The 16,184-nt window shown below is 39.1% G+C and overlaps 1 protein-coding gene across 7 annotated transcripts in view; it reads left to right on the plus strand.

Moving 5' to 3' along the window:
- SOX5 (SRY-box transcription factor 5) overlaps window positions 1–16,184 on the plus strand; it is an 898,547-nt gene that overhangs the window by 818,721 nt on the left and 63,642 nt on the right. For all 7 annotated transcript variants that reach the window (XM_016197392.2, XM_087814757.1, XM_016197390.2 and 4 more), the window contains one exon: window positions 7,034–7,180. In XM_016197392.2, coding sequence (XP_016052878.1) covers window positions 7,034–7,180 — 147 coding nt within the window. The remainder of the gene's footprint in view (window positions 1–7,033; window positions 7,181–16,184) is intronic.

The raw sequence follows: 16,184 nt of genomic DNA on the forward strand, positions 1-16,184 counted from the left end.
CAGGAGTGATATATATAAGAAGGTGTGGGTATAATAGTCATAGTGTCTGCTTTGGAGCCCCTACCAGCCAGCCCCTTGCTTCCTCAGACGTGTTTTCCAAGTGGCTCCCCAGTTTCCTCTGGAGGCAGACATTCCTTTTCTGAAGTGGGTAACTTTTATTTTCCCCTTGCAGCTGTCCCCCCGCTGTCTTGAATCACCTCTGGATGTCAGCTGAGCATCCAGCCTTTTGGAGGCTTTGTCCACTCAGGCCACTTCCTTGCATAACCTGCTTTTAAAACTCCTGTGGTCCATTAGCGCCAACGTGTTCACTTTTTAAATGATGCTCCATTGATAGGGCTGTTCGTCTTCCCCCCTTTGGACAAAGGTGCAGTAGCTCTAGCTGACTTACTCTTGCAGTTTGTTATGCTTCTTGCTCTGGAGTTTCCTTAGGGGTTGTGTCCAAATGCAGAAGTCCCTGAATCTCCCAGGTTGCGTTCACTTCATTGCACTCGCCCCTCCAAGTGACTGGATAGTCCCTGGTACACCCAAGACTGCGACTCCCTTCCTGCCCTTGGGATAAACTCCCCACCTGGAACTTGAAGCTGAAGCTGAAGCTGAAGCAGAAACTCTCACCCAGTTGCCCACACCCCTTCCTCCGGTCGCCTTCTCCCTGGCTTAGGGTAGAGCCGCCGAGGGAGCAGGAGAGGTGCTTCAGTCCTCCAGCCCCGCCGCGTCACGGCGGAGCCACCGAGGGGGCTGGCAGAGGCCTCTCAGCGCCCACTCCCTACCCCCAGCCTTCCATCCTTCACAGAGCTCACCCAGAGTCTCAGCCTCGAAAGCTAGCTGTCAGCTCTAATGGTCCAGGCTTCATTTTTTCCAGCAGTCACCTTCGTGGTTAATAGAAGTCATTAACTTTCAGCGCTCACTTTGGCATGCTAGTGTTCTTTGGTGGGCACGAGAGCTGGTGTTCCGTTGATGGGCTCTGGGGTTTCTTTCACTTTTCGGCTATTGTGACTAATGCTTCTCTGAATGTGGGTGTACAGATATCTGTTCCAGTCCCTGCTTTCAATTATTTTGGGTATATACCCAGAAGTGGGATGGCTGGATCATATGGTAGCTCTGTGTAATTTTTGATGAATTGCCATACTGTTTTCCACAGCAGCTGCACCATTTTACATTCCTACCAGCAGTACACAAAGGTTCCAATTTCTCTACGTCTTTGCCAACCTTTGTAATTTTCTGGGGGGTGTGTGTGTGTGTGTGTGTGCATGTGCATGCTTTAATAATAGCCATCCTATTGTGAAGTGATATCTTGTGGTTTTCATTTGCATCCAGGTATTTTGAAGGAAAGTTTGTCAGGGTGGGAGATTAAAATATACTTCATTAAACACTTTATTAGCTTGATTTGTAAAATGTAATTTTTTTATAAATTTGGTATGTGAGTTTCTAGTAAATTTAAGACCTATCATATTTTTTTAATTTTTTTTTTTTTTTTACAATATACTTGAATTACATCAAAAGGAAGAGCTGACTACATTCGGGAAAGAAAGTCTATGTTTAAATTTAAGTTGCTCTGGTAATTTTCTGTGAAGAAACATTGTGAAAAGTAATGTGCAAAGTGAATTTATTCACATTGAAACATGCTGATATGTTTTGAAAGATTTTCTCCAGTACATTAGTTTCTCTTTAAACTCCACATTTAAGTTACATTAAGAAGCTGAAATTAAGCTATAAAGATAACACTTATAGAGCCTTGAAATTGCTTTCTGAATTTTTTCCTCACAAACATTTTTTGTCCCTTCCCTTAAAAATACAAACAAATGGTTTTCTTACACATCATATCTAACATACATCATAAAGTTTGGTTTAAACTTTAGAAGCTCACCTTTACCTATTTTTAAAATTATAATAAATGACAATGCACACATTTTAAGTTGTTAGCCCAACTAGTTAACACAGTGAATATATACATTAAGCCTTACGGCCAGATTTCAGTCCCTGCCCTTAAAAAAAAAAATTTAAAAAAATCACCTGCTATTTCTATGAATACATTGAACTTCAAGGTGCTATTAATCAGGGAGTTTTTAGCTCTATAATATTTTTGAAAATTTAGGTCTACATGTATTTGCTTATTCGAGAGTTTAGAAGTCACTACTAATTCCTGAGTGAGAGCTTTCTTGATCACCAAGGATGATAAAGAACTTGAACTTCCAGCCAAATTAAAGCAACCTCATTGGTTTCATTGGATTAAAAATTAAAAATATGTAAGATTCACTTATAGTTGCAGTAGACCTCTTTTTTTCTCTCTTCTATGTATTGGTGTTGGATACATAGCTATCCAACACCAAAGGAGATATCCAAAGGAGATATCATTCGGAGAAAATGATTCCACTTATAAAAGTAATTTTAATTCAGCAAAAACAATATTACCTGGGTTTGCAGAGTTAGCCTTCTCCATTCAGATCATGGCAGTGTAAAATTTCACAAATTTTCTTAAAGAATCAGTATGTTTTGCCCTACAGCATTTAGAAAAGGCAACGTTTTTAGTCATAATTTCAATGACTTTTTTTCTCTTTAAGTGCTTTTTGTACCCAGCTCTCCTATCTAGTGTGAAGCTGATGATATGGAGGGGAGATGCTGGGGGTAAGAAAAAGGGAGGGTAAGAACAAAGAGAGAATGGGGGACATGGCTTATTTTGCACTGTGTTCCCATTAAAATATGAATGTCCCTATATCTTACTTCATGCCTGCAGTAGGGGAAGATGAGATAATTGGATCAAACCTATACTATCAAACATATACTATCATATGCTGCGATTCCTGAGTAATGTCAGGATGTCAGCCCTGTCTCCTGGGCCTTCATTCACTTTTATTTTTTCACACAAAAGGAGCTCCTGATAATAGATACCAGTTCAAATAGAAAACTAAGCTTTGACCTAAGCCATAAAAGAGGACCTCAGTTACATCTACTGAAATCATAGCGCCTACTCAATAACGTTTTACTCTCTAAATAATAAATATTTAAGATTCAGGAAGTAGTGTGTGTTCACTTTTCAGAAATAAGGCATTTCTCATTTGTCTTTTCCAAAATATTTAAGAATACCTATACGCCTAAAGTCTTGGTTCTATTATCTTTTCGAAAGATATGAATGCTTTCTAATAATCTTTACTTTCTGGTTCATAATTCCAAATTGACTTATCCACTTACTATCAAAACAATGACTATAGTAAACGTATTAAGTGATCTTTTGTTCTTACGCCGGTAAGATTTTAAAATTAATGAATTTTCTTTGCCCTTTTTAAGTAAATGAAATGAATGAATGAGTTTTGACATCACCAATAAGCAGTTTTCTCTAATTCCTCAAATAATAAAGTGCCATTTTCTTTCCAGAGTTTTAAAATGTATATAGTTACTATCATTATTAAACATATATTAAATATGCCCCGGAAATGGAGTTTTGTTAAAAATAAATGATGTTTTATGCAGTTCACTTATACCTTTATTCACTTCTTTTGCTCACTTCTAGGATTACCCGAGAAGGCATTAAATGATAGAAACAGAGCCCCTGCCTTCAGGGAGATTGCTAGTCAGCAAATGGCTCGAGAAAACAAATAGTGATAGGTATTCATCACTCCCTAAAGCCTCCCGTCCAAGCGCTCCAGATGGCAGTTAGGCACCAGGCTAGGAGCCCGTGGGAGAAGTTGTGTTCTTAGCAATTTGGGGGAAATAACTTATTAGGGAGAAGTAGCAAGAATTTGCCATCTCAAGTAATTAATGGCATAATCTACCTTAGAATTAAAATCGGCTGTTTTGTGGAATTGCTCCACTCTTAGCGCTGAAAAGCACTAACCACTAGCTTGGACTATCTGAGTAAAATGGTTACCTTCATAAGAAAATATAACCCAGCACAAAGCCGTGTTATCCAAATACAATTGCACTCTTTCCCCCAAGTTAGCCATTAATTAATTAGTGCAAGTTAATTAGTACTCTTACCTGTACTAATTAATTAGTACAAGTCAGACGATCTGTTGGTTGCCATCCCAGCAGGCTGGTTTTGGGCCCCGCCGAGAATGCCTGCTGAACTGCCGGCCGGCGGGCGGCGAGCTCGGGCGCACGGTGGGCGCGGAGAGTGGAGCGCTGCGGGGCCTGGCCGGGGTAAGAGTGGAGCGCTGCGGGGCCTGGCCGGGGTAAGAGTGGAGCGCTGCGGGGCCTGGCCGGGGTAAATACAACCGAGCGCCTGTTGGTACGGACACAGGGCGTCGCGCCCTGGATGCTGAAAGACGTGTTCAATGAGCTACGTTAGGGGGCCCTGATTCAAGGGTTCTAGCGTGTTGACTGTCACAACGCAAAATGACAGGAACATTGCCCTGTGTGACTGACTTCTTTCTCAAAACAGGAATAAAATATGTGTGTTTTGGCTGACTTACAAAGGCAGCCCAATGACTGCGTCCTGCTGAGAGTGTGGCAGGGGGGAACGCTTCCGTGTTACACGCATGAAATGAAGACTGTGTCAATCACAGGGTCCATCCAGCTCTGCTCCCCTTTTCTTTTCTCCAGTTAATATGAACTTGGAATCATTTTCCCTCTTAATTGTCACAACTGTTCCTTTTCAACTCAAGTTATTAAAACTATCACTACTAAATTTTTATAACCTCATAACTGATCATTGTTTTGTCTTAAATATGTCTTTATTGATCTCAGAGAGAGGAAGGGAGAGTGAGAGAGAGAGAGAAACATCAATGATGAGTCATTGATCGGCCGCCTCCTACTTGCCCCCTGCTGGGGATCGAACCCGAAACCCGGGCATGTGCCCTGACCAGGAATCCAACATCCATCTCCTGGATCCTAGGGCGATGCTCAACCACTGAGCCACTCTGGCCAGGCTACAACTGATAATCTTGCCTTATCATTAGTTCAGTTTAAAATATCATATATATTGCCCTCAAACATCCAGTGGCTTTCTCTTGTCTGACACATTAAATTTAAACTCCTTTGCCTGTATTTCAAGCTTTTCTAGAAGGTGATCTAAGCCTACAGACCCAGCATTGTTTTACTCTTCCCGGGGTACGCACTTGATTCGGTCATTGTCCTTGCTGCCACCTCCTCTCAACTGCTCACCGCTCCACCCTGTCCCGTGTCCCTCTGCAGCAGCCAGCTCACTCCTGCTCATGTGCCTGTCTTTAAACGACTCACCGTGTCTAGAACGCCACCTCCATCCTCAGGCCCAGCTTAGCTACGGCTCTTACGAAAACATATCAGGATGCACGGATTCATTTCCTGTTTTTTTCAGTGGCTTACAGTTACAGCACACAAATCATCTCATTGTCTTCTGTTTATCAATCTTTACTTAGGAAAGAAATTATGTTTATACATTTTCTGTGCCTTCCTCTCTACCTACCATATATAGCAGGGTCAGTGTATACATACTACCTAGTTAGTTTCTTATTTGGCATACAGTATTTAATTCATTCATTATTACTTATTTATCAAACATTCTTGGCCATGTGTTTTTCTGAGTGTTTTGCACACATTATGTGACTTGCTTCTCGCAGCAACCCTACTGAAGCTCAGTTTTGTTTATCCCTGAATTTATAGGTTATGGATTTGTGCCTGTTTAGTTGCCCAAGTTCACTAGCTCAGACATGGAATTAGAATTGAGGTTTGCCTTACTTTTAACTGTTCCACTACAAGTAGAGACCATGGTCCTTGAAGGAGCTTAGAATGCTGAAGAGACAAAAATGTAGGCTATGGAACAATTTGAGACAACAGTGTTACTTATATGTATCTATACATATAGAAACATACTTATGAAATTATGACCACCACGAAGACACTAAGTACTCAATGAGTAGATTCAATTTAATCTTATGTGATTATTTTCTTTATTAAACAAATCATTGTCTGATTTACCATAGGGATGGGGGAGGGAAATGGAGGAAAAAATGCAACATTTCAAATAATATAAAACTGGTAAACCTAATGCTCTATGGGGTTGAGTTTTCATTAGTTTCAAGATAAGAGTCAAGTTATTTGCCTACCAGGCAAAAGGGTGATTCTGTAAGTCTGGCTTAACCTCATGAAGTAAGCATTCTCTCTAAGCTTTAGCTTTTTATGTTTAGAGCCTCAATTTGTTTTTGATGTTTAGAACAACTTAACTGATAAAGTAGATACATTATACTACATCTTATATCTAATGCTGGGTTTTATTCCTTTCAAGAAAAATGTTAGCCAGATTTCTGTTTTAAATTATATATGTAATTATATATGCATATAGAATATGTAAGTGTGTTACAGAGTTCACAGGATGCTTATGACTTCAGGTGGCTTTCCAGTCCCTGCTCCTCTCAACAAGGTCAACTAGTGGTTTCCGTGATTGTAGATCTGGCTGAGCACAGACATCTACTATTACTTTTAACTTTGTCCGTGTTTATGTTTGTCTGTGTTTATGTATTATGAAGTAAAGTGGACTTCTCGAAAACATCTTAACTTCTATCTGTGTAGGTAGACTGACCAGATAATGTTCTTCAAATACGCCTTCCATTCCCTCTCAATGACTTTTTGTATTTCTACACAACTAACAATCACCAAAAAAATTGTTACAGGTGCTCATTTCAACAAGTCAGAAAAAGAAAGTGCAGGACTTGAAACATGAATAATAAGAAAATTACTTTGTATATGAAGCTGCATTATTTTTTAACCTACTGTGTAAAATTTAAAATAGAGCAAAGAGAGGTATCGATCGAAGAATGATACGCTTGCCTTCCCGAGACACTGGGAAAGAGGAGATATGATGACTGTTATTTGCTTAGAGCCTCTGAACATACCAAAGCTGAAATCTCTTATATGTGGTAGTATCTATTATTTCTCCCCTAAGAAGTAAGTCATTGAAGTTTAGGTGACAGCTTCTTTCTTTAAATATTCCAGGGCACTAAGCAAAAATACCCATGGGAAAAATCCCATATCTGAATATAGGTACTTTCTGAGGGGTGCATTAATTTTGTCACTGCTAGTCTTGTTTTAAAAATCTCTCTCTCTCTCTCTCTCTCTTCTGTAGCAGTTATATGCTGCCCAGCTAGCTGCAATGCAGGTATCTCCAGGAGGAAAGCTCCCAGGCATACCCCAAGGCAACCTTGGTGCTGCTGTATCTCCTACCAGCATTCACACAGACAAGAGCACAAACAGCCCACCACCCAAAAGCAAGGTACCCTTCTGAAGACGCTACATGTCTTACCATTTACAGCTTTACTTTTCATCCGGTGATATTTATTGAATACCTATTGGTTGTATATCTATATTTATTGAATAGCAACTAGGCTAAACTGGGGGTCTTCAAGGGGATAAGAGTCTAGTAGGATCAGTGAGGTGTGTGAATTTACACACATACATAAGTCATCAGTTTATTCCACAAACATGTGCTGATAGCTGTAGTAAGAAATGTGTCGCAAAGATTTATAAGATAGGCATACTGTACCCAAGTAGCTTACAGTGTGATAAAACGCACACTCATACTCTGTGATAGAAAGTCTGATAAAGAGTTACAGAGAAGGTGCTTTGGATGTTTTTAGGACAGAGAGATTACCTTCAGTGAGAGATCGTGGGGAAGGTTCCCCAAAGAAGGGGCAACTGAAAGAGAACTTAAAATATGAGTGCGATTAGGTCATACAGAAAATGTTCGATTTAAATATCAGTAACTGTTAAAATGTGGTACGGGATAGATATAATTTTAAATATATCGTTCATCCAGTGGGATTATCATGTAAACATGTGAAGATAATAAGAGTGTTAGAAGTAAGACTGTTTAGAAAGAGTTTAGTTTTAGGAGCTAAAGAAACGTTTCCTGAGAGAACATGACAAAGGATCAGGGGAGTTCTTAATAATTTGTTTCTTGACTTAGAAGAGGAGGAATGCAGAAAAATTATTCTGAAAATTTGTTGTGTTTGTAAAGACCTTACTTATTAGATGATATGTGACTATATTAAACTTTCTATGGATGAGTTAAGAAGAGTAACCATAAAATAGTTTTCCCTGAGATTACTTGGGGAAATAATCACACGTATTTTCTGACTATTAGAAAATGTTAAGTAGAAAACTGACACAGTTATGTGCCACCCGTGTCTTGGTATTTTTGCTGAATTACTTCGAAATCGCTCCTGTTCTTCATTTTATGAAAGCCACGCTGAAATGTCTGAAGAGTAACAGTTCAAGAGTAGTCACAACAGCTGAAAAAAAAATACAGGGGGAAAATTGGAAAGTATTGAAAGATTAAAAAAAAATCCAAGAAGTTAACCCTCTTGTGCCTTGGCAGCTGCCTTTCACAGTTAACCAGTTAATCCAGAGAGAAAACTGGGAAAGAGAAGGGATCAGTTTGGAAAGTGCACTCCAACCTCTGCCTTCTTAAAACTCCAAAGTCCTTTGCTCTATTATCAAGACATGAATATATTTGCAAGTATAACCTAACCTGGCCAGGGACCTTAGGAGGTGATTCAGCAGCAATATGTGCAAATATACAGTACAAATTATTGTACATGCTACTGACGTTAGGAAATATATACAGGCCACTTGTAAGATCTCTTTCAGCTGTGTAATGGGCCTTGCATGTGGTCTATTTAATATATACCTAAGGCCTGGCCTGCTTGTCTTTATCATGACAGCAGGACATAGGTGTTTTTTTTTTCAATGAATGTTTACATTCAATATTATTCTTAGTTTCAGATGTACAGCAAAGTGGCTAGAAAATTAAGGCACTTTACAGAGTGGTCCCCTGGCACTTCAAGCACCCACCTGGCCCCACGCACAGTCATCACAACTCTATTTACTCTGCTGTAATCCACATCTTTGTGACTATTCTGTAACTACCAATTTATATTGCTTAATCCCTCCACCCTTTTCACCCAGCTCCCCTACTCCCCTCCCCTCTGACAACTGTCAGTCTGGAAGATACATTTTCTAAAACTTGGTAATAATTATAACATTTAGTTGATGAAATATAATCTTAAAGCAGTGATATTTTTGGTGCCTCATGGGCCAGCAGTTGTAATATTTTACATACACAGGCTAACTTTTGAGTAAAATTAGTAGCTGTAGCAGCATAGCCATTGTCACACACAAATAACTGTGAGGTATTACTGTAGGTGGTGTTTTTTTTCTTGATTTAATAATGTGATTTTACATCATGCTTTATAATGATGCTTTACATTAGGACATTGCTTTTTATATTTTTCAATTACAGTTCACATTCAGTATTATTTTATATAGGACATTTTGTTTTATTATTGATCTTTTTTTAAAATTTATCATTAATGTGTTCTCCCCAAATCACTTAATCATGAAGCTTTTGACATTAGTCAACCTAATCCATTTATGCATTTATTCATCCATCCATCCATCCATCCATCCATCCATCCATCCATCCATCCATCCATTTAGATGTTTACTGAGCAGTTGCTACACCGATACTTTCTTAGGTAACCATGGCAAATACAAAAGTGACCGAAGGTTTGCTTTGCCAAAATTAGGAAGTTGCTTTATGAACTAGATGGTTCTAGACACTCGTAGAACTCCATCGAGTTCTATGGAGTATAAGTATAAAGACTGATTATTTAAGTAATGTTAAAATTCTGCCATATTTTGTGGTTTCACATACCTGTGGTGTTTATTTAGTACTAGTGAATAAGTGGATTATATCTGTAGCTATGATTACACATAATTTAATAAATATATTTATATTTTACCTTTAAAATTCAGTTACTTTTTGAAAACTAGTTCTGCCCTGGCCAATGTGACTCAATTGGTGGGCGTTGTCTCCTGCACCAGGGGGTTGCTGGTTTGATTCCCTGTCAGGGCACATGCCCGGGTTGCAGGCTCGATTCCCAGTAGGGGACGTGCAAGAGGCAGACTATTGATGTTGCACTCTCACATCCACATCGATGTTTCTCCCTCTCCTTCTCCCTTCCTCTCTCTCTAAAAATCAATGAACTATTCTTAAAAAAAAAAAAGAGAGAGAGAATTAGCCCTCCTGAATTTTCTATCATATAAAGTTTAATAAAACTGTAGATGACATATATCCTTCCATCTGCAGTTACTGTAAATCACATAAAAAGTTTAACCACAAATAAAATGCCTCTTCAAGTAACAACAATTTAATGAAAATATATCCTTTCTTTGCTCAATATCCTCTAGCATACTGTGTACAAGCACTTACTGTCAGAAAAGATGTCTTAAATGTGCTTGTGTTTAGCTCAACAGTAAAGTTTAGAGGGTTAAAAATAGCCTGACCAATAACTATTACCATTGTCATTTTAATGAAGAACTTGTCCCATAATAAATAAAACCAACAGTAAATAAAGAGGCCCCTTTCAAAACCTGAATTTAGTTTCTTATAGCTGGAATTGACATTTTTACATAGTGTAATAAACATTTTCACTTTGCAAAGATGTTTTACTTCTACATAATAGTTATCATGTATTATTATATTTAAATTTTTATGCAATCAATTCTGAGTGTGCCGGGGGGTATTTTTTGTGTGTTTTATTAAAGGGCTTTGTGTTGTGTGCGTGCCTACCCAGCATAAACCAAACTGACGGTTTACATTGGAAGCACATTTATTGTTCGGAACAATCCCGTGATGATGTAAGGAAAATGACCTTATTGGCGGCTGTCAGAAATCATGTTCTCTGGGTTTTATCGCCCGCCCTTCCTCCTGTGTCCGCCTTTGCCTTTGCCTCACAACTCTAGAGGACACAAACAAAACTTATTTGCAATTTGCAAAAAAAAATAGAAGGGGGGAATCAAAAGGAGGGGGCTCCAAAAGACTGTAAAATCGTGCAGCATGGGCCCTCCGCTGCATGCTGTTTTCAATCTGCTGCGTGCCGGTTGGAGGCCCGGGGAGCGTGTGCGCGCCCGAGAAGGGATAATGCTGAGAAATGATGGAGCGGCGGTGACCTCCAAGCTCAGCCTGGAAATCCAAGACATTGATTTCACTTAGCATACCTGCTGAGAGATCCGGCGGAGTTCGCTTGTAATAAAAGAACAAGATTCTGTTCTAATGGTAATGGCGTATGACAGACATATCACTTTGTGTGTCCCCAGCACCAGCGAGGGGAGACTTGGAGAAAGGTCGCCTGACCTGCCTGCGGTGTTCGGTGCTGCACTGAGCTCTGAACTGCCGCCTGGGGACACAATTATTTGTAATATTTAGGGATAAAGAAACCTTTAGGGGGCTCGCAGTGAACCTCTAAAAACTGCTCTCAGAAATTGGGTTCTGTGAACGTGAAAAAAGAAACCGGGTCTCTTCAAAATCCGCATCGGAGAACATGGGTAGTGTTGCTTGTGGACTTATACGTACGTCCTTGAACTTACTGTTTGTGAACTGTTTTCAATAATGCCTGACATAGTGTTATGGGTTAACTTTTTTTAATTTTTATACTTTGATGTTATTAAGCACAAGCCAAGAAAAGATTTTTTTTTTCATGGTCTATTTTGCCAAAGATTCAAAATTCAAATCAGTAGGTTTTTAAAGTTTCTCAGGTATTACATAACATCTTAATTTGTATATACTTGTCTTTTTAGCAATTTTTTCTCTTCTCCCAATTCTACTACAGGACAATTTCTTTTTTACTTCCCAACAAAAGGAACGATTTAATTCATCAGAGATATTCTAGTAGCTCATGCCCGCACAGCTGTGTTTATGAGCAAATATTGGTAAATAACTTTGAATGGAAAGTATGAAATCTTGAACTTTTGTCACAAGATATCCTATTTAAAGAAAATTGTAGAAATAATTTTACTTCTCATATTAAGGAAAATTATTTAGTTAAGGTATTATTTAGCAGTATTGGTCCTTTAATTTTAAATACAATATTGCTGCTTTGAATCTGTTTATATTTCTTAACAAATGTTTAAATTAATTTTGTTATAGTTTAGCTTTCGGCCACAGGATGGACACAGTGTATCCAGGGACTTGCATTTTTGTACCACACATTTCTTTACTTAAATGATGTCTGCATTATTTGTTGAAGGCTTTTATGAACCTAGATAGCCTTTGCTTTGTGATAGTAATTGATCTATTGATAACATTTGTTTTACAAGAATAGTAATATTTTTAATAAGAGAATTATTATCAGCTTTAAAATAGTTCTCTTGGGAGGAGAATATTCTTACTGAGTGTCACATACAACTCACACAATTGTTGGTAATGTGTAGGCTCATAATTCTATGTTATAAAGAAGTCCTCATATGCCATAGAAGTGCTAACCATCTGAACTTCAGATTTTAAGTATTTTTTTCTTTGCAAAAGTAGCCATCTCTTGGGAAAATTATAAGAGCAACTTATAAATACTATTAAATGTCTCTTAGTATTTAATGAAAACTTATTGCCTACAATAACCAAGAATAGCTGGTTTGAGAAGCTGATAAGAGAGAATTTCTGGGTGCTTTTCTGTTAACCTTGCTATGACCCTAGTCATACATACCCCTGGTCATAATTATGTCTCTGTCAATGACAGGACCACATAGATTGTCTGAATCAATTTTTTGTTCTTGTTTTCAAATACTCTGGCAGTGATGTTCTCATTTGCTTAGTAGTAGCACCTGGGAGTTATGACAAGAAAAAGAAATATTTTTTCCTACAAGCCAGAAACAGCCTTGGCCAGCTTACCACACGCAATCAGATTCTTTGAGCTGTGATATCCTTGTAACTATTGCTTCAAATTCAGAAGCAAGAAGTGGAACTATATTGTTATCTGATCCTGTTTCATGGGCACAGTAATGGAGGTCTTTTCTGATTTGCTAGCCATGTGCTGTGTTAGTAATGCTAGGAGTGCCAATGACTCCCATTAGGGGGACTATTTTTTTGTTATAATGTACCAATCAAATAGTTTCATGCTCTCAAGTAAGCATTATATACTCACTGATCGGCAGGGGAGAATTTTGTAGTTTAATACTGTGAGTCACAAACTGTGGTGTATATACACACAAGATTATTTAGCGGTATGTGTGAGTATGAGAAATCAGACCAAAATCATGATTCATCTTAATTGATAATTAGTTCTAACATGAGATTTTGGAAATAAAGCTCTTTTGCTAACTTTGAAACAGTGGTCCCCAATACCAAGTGGGGGGTCGGGCGGCTGAACACATACAGCATATCCACAACCAAGTCAAACTGCCACCAACACTAACTATAAAAGCACTATTTTTAATACTTGACAAAAACACCCTTTCAGGATGAAGCACAACACATCAAAGAGATTTCATAAGTTTGAAACAGAGAAGTGCCCAGGCCTCCGCAGGAGTGTTTCCGTGATGGAAAGTTCAAAAACCACTGCTCTGTATAACTATAACTTCATTTAGCAGCTTCACATTTTATCGGGCCATGAAAAATGTTGAATCATAGTAGTTGCTAAGATGTAACTGCCAATGTGTAAAAGTCTCTCGAATACTACCTGACTTATTCTTAGAGCTTCCCATGTCAAGTTCTCAAATAATTTTTACTCACTGCACAGGGCTAGAGCCGATCTCTGAGTGTAGCATCTCCAAGTAAGCCACAGAGCTTACGCAGTATCAGTGAGAGAGAAGCCGCCACCCGTCTATATGTGTAAGATCCAGTAAAATCACTGATCCATCCTGGAACTCTAGGAGCTGGTATTCTGTAGACTTCATTTCTCCTGGAACTTCAGAACAGGAAGAGACGTTGGTGTCAGCTAATGATAACCACTTTCAAGCTGGCCATTTTCTGTTCTTATGCTTTAAACACTGCCTGGCATCTCAGCGAAGTGCTAGACTCTTCCTAATACCTTGCCCTGCACAGCTGCTTTGTGCTTTGTTGAATAGTTGTGGAATACTCTTCTCTCCCTTGTATTTCAGTATCTGTGAAATGCCTGCCTTGTGAGCCTCAGAGATATGTGACATGCCTGTGTCATAGGCGAGAGGTGAATTCGTTTGAGAAGTCTCACCCCTTAGAGTTAAGCTGCAAACGTGGCCCATGATCATCAGCATCACTTCCTGGGTGGGACGTATTTACAGTGGATATAACAGAGTCCCCCTGTCATTGTAAATAAATTAGTTTTCTTTTTGTAATCCCATGTGGCTAAACTGAAATATGTTAAATGGAGTGTTAGCAACAGAACCCCTGTGATGAGCCTGCTCCTTCCTCCTTTGTATTGAGTTGATGGGAATCTCAGACAGCTAGGACCTTAAACAGAGGCTCTTCTGAGCGCACTGGTATTAAATGCCCAAGTAGGACATTTGGTGATATATTCTTACGACTTGGGAAGAAGAGGGTTGGTCACATGTGTGACATGAAACCAATAAAAATTACAAAACAAAGAGATAGATTAGTTATATTTTTGGCATTAAGAAAAGACCAAATATATAGAGGGATTTAGATAATGTACTTTGAATTCGCCTGGTCTGGCCCCTTTTTTCCAGTGTACTGATTTCATTTTGACAAGAGCCTATCTTGAACGCAGCAGCCGGCCCTGATGAGCCATGTCAAAGCTTTTTAGTAATGCAATCCAAGATGTGGAGCACGTTGCCGACATGGGAAGATCCACAGAATCACATTTTTTAAGTGAAAGTTGCCCTCGAAATAGGTTCAACCCGAAGCAGATTCACCATCCAAAAAGCTATGTGTTTAAAGCATTTTTGTTTTAACACCAGGCAGGTAAAACCTAAGGAGCACATGAAAACAACAGACAATGTGGAAAGAGGTTGCTGCATACGAGGGGTATGTAGTACAACCTCAGCAAACACCAGGGCTCAACACGTGTTGAACAAAAAAATGCCCGAAGGAGCATCCTTTCTCATATGGTTCTGGTTTTGTTTTTGTTTTTGATGCACTTAAAAAATGTGACTCTGTGGAGCTTCCTGTGTCTGCAATGTGCTCAATATCTTCAGTAGATGAGTGGATAAAAAAGCTGTGGTACATTTACACAATGGAATACTACTCTGCCCTAAAAAGGAAGGAAATCTTACCCTTTATGACGACATGATGGACCTGGAGAGCATTACGCTAAGTGAAATAAGCCAGTCAGAGAAAGACAAGTACCATGTGATTTCACTCATATGTGGAATTTAATGAATAATCTGAAATACCAAGCAAAGTAAAGACAGACTCATAGACAGAGAGCAGACAGACAGCTCTGGTGGCTGAGGGTGGGGGTTGAGCAAAAAACAAAAAAAGGAGAGAGAACTCATGGGCATGGACAATAGTGTGGTGACTGCAGAGGCGGGCAGGGGGTGGGTGGAGGTGAAAGAGGAATAGGGGGGATTCATGGTGATGGAAAAAATTAAAAACTAAAATAACATAATATAAATAAAATAATAAAAGAAAGGATGTTTTGAGCCATATGCTAGCTATAAAAAAGACCAGGTCTGAGGCATGCAGTCTAAACCACCAGCAGCAGTGTTAGATGGAGAAGATACGATGTGCACCGCCCTGGGATTGACGGGGCTCTCACATACGAACAGTTTTGGGGAGAGAGGTGTAAGTTGCTTTGGAAGAATGTACATTGGCTGTCAATAAGCAGGGTGGGATAGTGAAGCAGGGCTCGTTCTGGGACAGGTGCAGAGTCTGTAAGGAGCAAGTGTTTGCTCTTTCGGAGTGGTGGTGGCGAACAGTCCAGGAAAGATCGTGTTCAACCTGGTAGTCAGCTCTTTGCCTATTCTCACCTGCAAGTTAACTCAGAGGTTCAGCATACATTTAGGAATGTTATCAGTCTTTTGTTGGTTTCCACATGTCTCTGCGAACTCATGAGCCTCTCTTGTCTCTTTCTTCCACTCTCTGGCCTATGGTAATTGAACTTAGGACATCTCAGAACTTCCCGCTTGTCACATGCTAATTTATTACCACGTCAGAGACTGAGAAAGCAAAAGTACACTTCTGGCACCGTTCTTTTTAGGGAATCATTTATCCTTTTGACTTCCTAAAACATTCTTCAAGTCGATTAAAATAGTTTATTTTCTATCCTAAATAATTGATCAGAGCCTCATTTGAGCTACTGATTATTGACCCCTTCTTGCCCCTGTTGCTTCCCCCTGGATTGGAACTGTTTGAATAGAGAATTAAGAAGTGTCACCATGGAGAATTACTGTAAACCTCTGATTTTATTCTCTTTATTGGGTTAAATATATTCTGCTTAAAAATTATTTCATATTCATAAAATAAGAATGTTAATGGTCTCTTTTAGAAACTCCCCGGAATATAG

This window comes from Miniopterus natalensis, chromosome 2, assembly GCF_054644295.1.
Source record: "Miniopterus natalensis isolate mMinNat1 chromosome 2, mMinNat1.hap1, whole genome shotgun sequence".
NCBI lineage: Eukaryota > Metazoa > Chordata > Mammalia > Chiroptera > Miniopteridae > Miniopterus > Miniopterus natalensis.